Source organism: Perkinsus marinus (assembly GCF_000006405.1).
Source record: "Perkinsus marinus ATCC 50983 genomic scaffold scf_1104296976924, whole genome shotgun sequence".
Lineage (NCBI taxonomy): Eukaryota > Perkinsozoa > Perkinsida > Perkinsidae > Perkinsus > Perkinsus marinus.
In genome coordinates, this window is record NW_003200356.1 from 1 (window position 1) to 1,943 (window position 1,943).

General features: G+C 37.7%; 1 protein-coding gene across 1 annotated transcript in view; it reads right to left on the minus strand.

Annotated features, from left to right (window-relative positions):
* Positions 1–704: 704 nt before the first annotated feature.
* The window catches only part of Pmar_PMAR005660 (hypothetical protein), a gene marked incomplete at both ends in the record, with an annotated part of 1,484 nt that continues 245 nt past the window's right edge, over positions 705–1,943 (minus strand). Inside the window, 3 exons of the mRNA XM_002764590.1 lie at positions 705–822; positions 1,107–1,201; positions 1,468–1,606. Coding sequence (XP_002764636.1) covers positions 705–822; positions 1,107–1,201; positions 1,468–1,606 — 352 coding nt within the window. The remainder of the gene's footprint in view (positions 823–1,106; positions 1,202–1,467; positions 1,607–1,943) is intronic.

Sequence of the window (1,943 nt, forward strand, 5' to 3'; positions counted from 1 at the left end):
AAACAGTGAATTACGCGTAAAACGAGTTTTTCACGTAAAACGATGTAATCTTTGCGATAAAACTCGCCAAGCATTTTCAATTCACTTCACGTAAAACTGCAATATTCACGCCCGTTATAACCTGATCAAAATCGTCCGCTGAAAGCCCGGGTCCAGGCGTTTGCATCTCGACAAAGTGGATAGATTCGCCGCATCCCCCGCCTCTTCCACACATATCATCACATTTCGAGTATCTTGCATAAATCTCAATACCTGAAAAATAATAATAATGGAATTTCACGATTACCCGTTTAAAACGCGATATTCGCGGTGATATGCAGTAGTCGTGAAATATTTTTTTCATATCACTAGGGTGGTGAAACTCAATTAGTAGAGTTTCACACATTTAACGTGAAGTGGCGTAATATTCTACGTGGAAATTATAAGACTACGACTGATAACACCATGGGAGTTTTAAAAACATATTTCACGACTATCGCAAGGCGCAAATATCGCCTTTTTCACGGAGTTTCAAGCCACTTCACGTAAAACGGGTAATCGTGAAACTCCATTGTTCTTGTTGTTATTATGTTCATTCACCCTAGTGATATAAAAAAAAAAACATATTTCACAAACAACCGCGAATATCGCCTTTTTCACATGGAGTCTTACGCGAATAAACCCAGACAACCAAAAAAATCAGCGTCACCGCACCACGAAATTACCAGGTTATCAATTTGGTCAGCAAGCTGCTGTTTCTCCTTATCGAGGGCGAAGTCTCGAAAACCGGGCAAATCGACGATTTGCATATCAACGCAAAATGGTGATTCAACACGAACATACCTGATATGAAATCTCTCAGAAAAAAATATGAAAAAAATCCCCAAAAATTTAAATTTTCTAATTCGCATTTTTTCGAAGTTTCACAAGCCTAGTGATATGAAAAACACTAGCGAAAAATATATTTCACGACTACTGCATATCACCGCGAATATCGCGTTTTTCACACTTCACGTAAAACGGGTTGTGAAACTCCAATATATACCATATAAGCGTTCCACACAGAATTTCTGCAAAAAATTTCCGAAAATATCCAAATTTTCCGCAAAATTTCCCCCTTCTTTTACACAGGCTCATCTGTTACTGAGGCCCCGAGCGACTCGTGAGCTTCACCAATGATTTGAGTAACTTCGTGAAGAGGATGTTCTTGCCATTTGTTGGTCTGAAAAAAATGGGAAATTTCCTCAGAAATAATACACGATTCCGAGCAGGCTAACGAGAATTTTTTCGAAATTTTCCGGTGTTGAAATATATGTAATCACTTTCCTCAGCTGAGCTCTGAATTTTCTCACTAATTTTACAATTTTATATGCAAACTAGGAGTGAAAATGTTCGAAAAAAACACTAATTTCCCAATTTTTTCCCAAAATTTTCTCATAATTTTCATACTTTCCCAAATATGTGATAAAATTGTAGACATTTTATTACTTTTTTATCCATAACATACCATCTCGAGTGCTTATTCTGCTGGACATTTCGAAACTCCAAAACAGTTGGTCGGCGACTTCCCATCGTGCCACTCACGAAATTGAATTGCTCACCAGCAAGCGCCTCGATGAGCCGAGACCTGAGCTGAACGATACAACGAAGAGAAAATTATATTTTCATTCGAGAGAAATAATACACATAAAATCATGATTCACCCGTTTAACGTGAAGTGAAATACCATCCCATGTGAGTTTAAGATGCATATGTCTTCGTGTGCGATAGAGCAATTTTTTTCCGAGAAGTAAATTGCGAAATATCTATGTTTTTCACTAGTGTTTTTAATATCACCAGCGTGAAACTCCAATAAACGATCCGCAAATCGTACGAGTATAGACCCCATCAGTGTTAGAGGAATATATGTAATCCCCAGCTGAGCTCTGAGTTATCCTCACTAATTATACAAGTTTTGATACGAA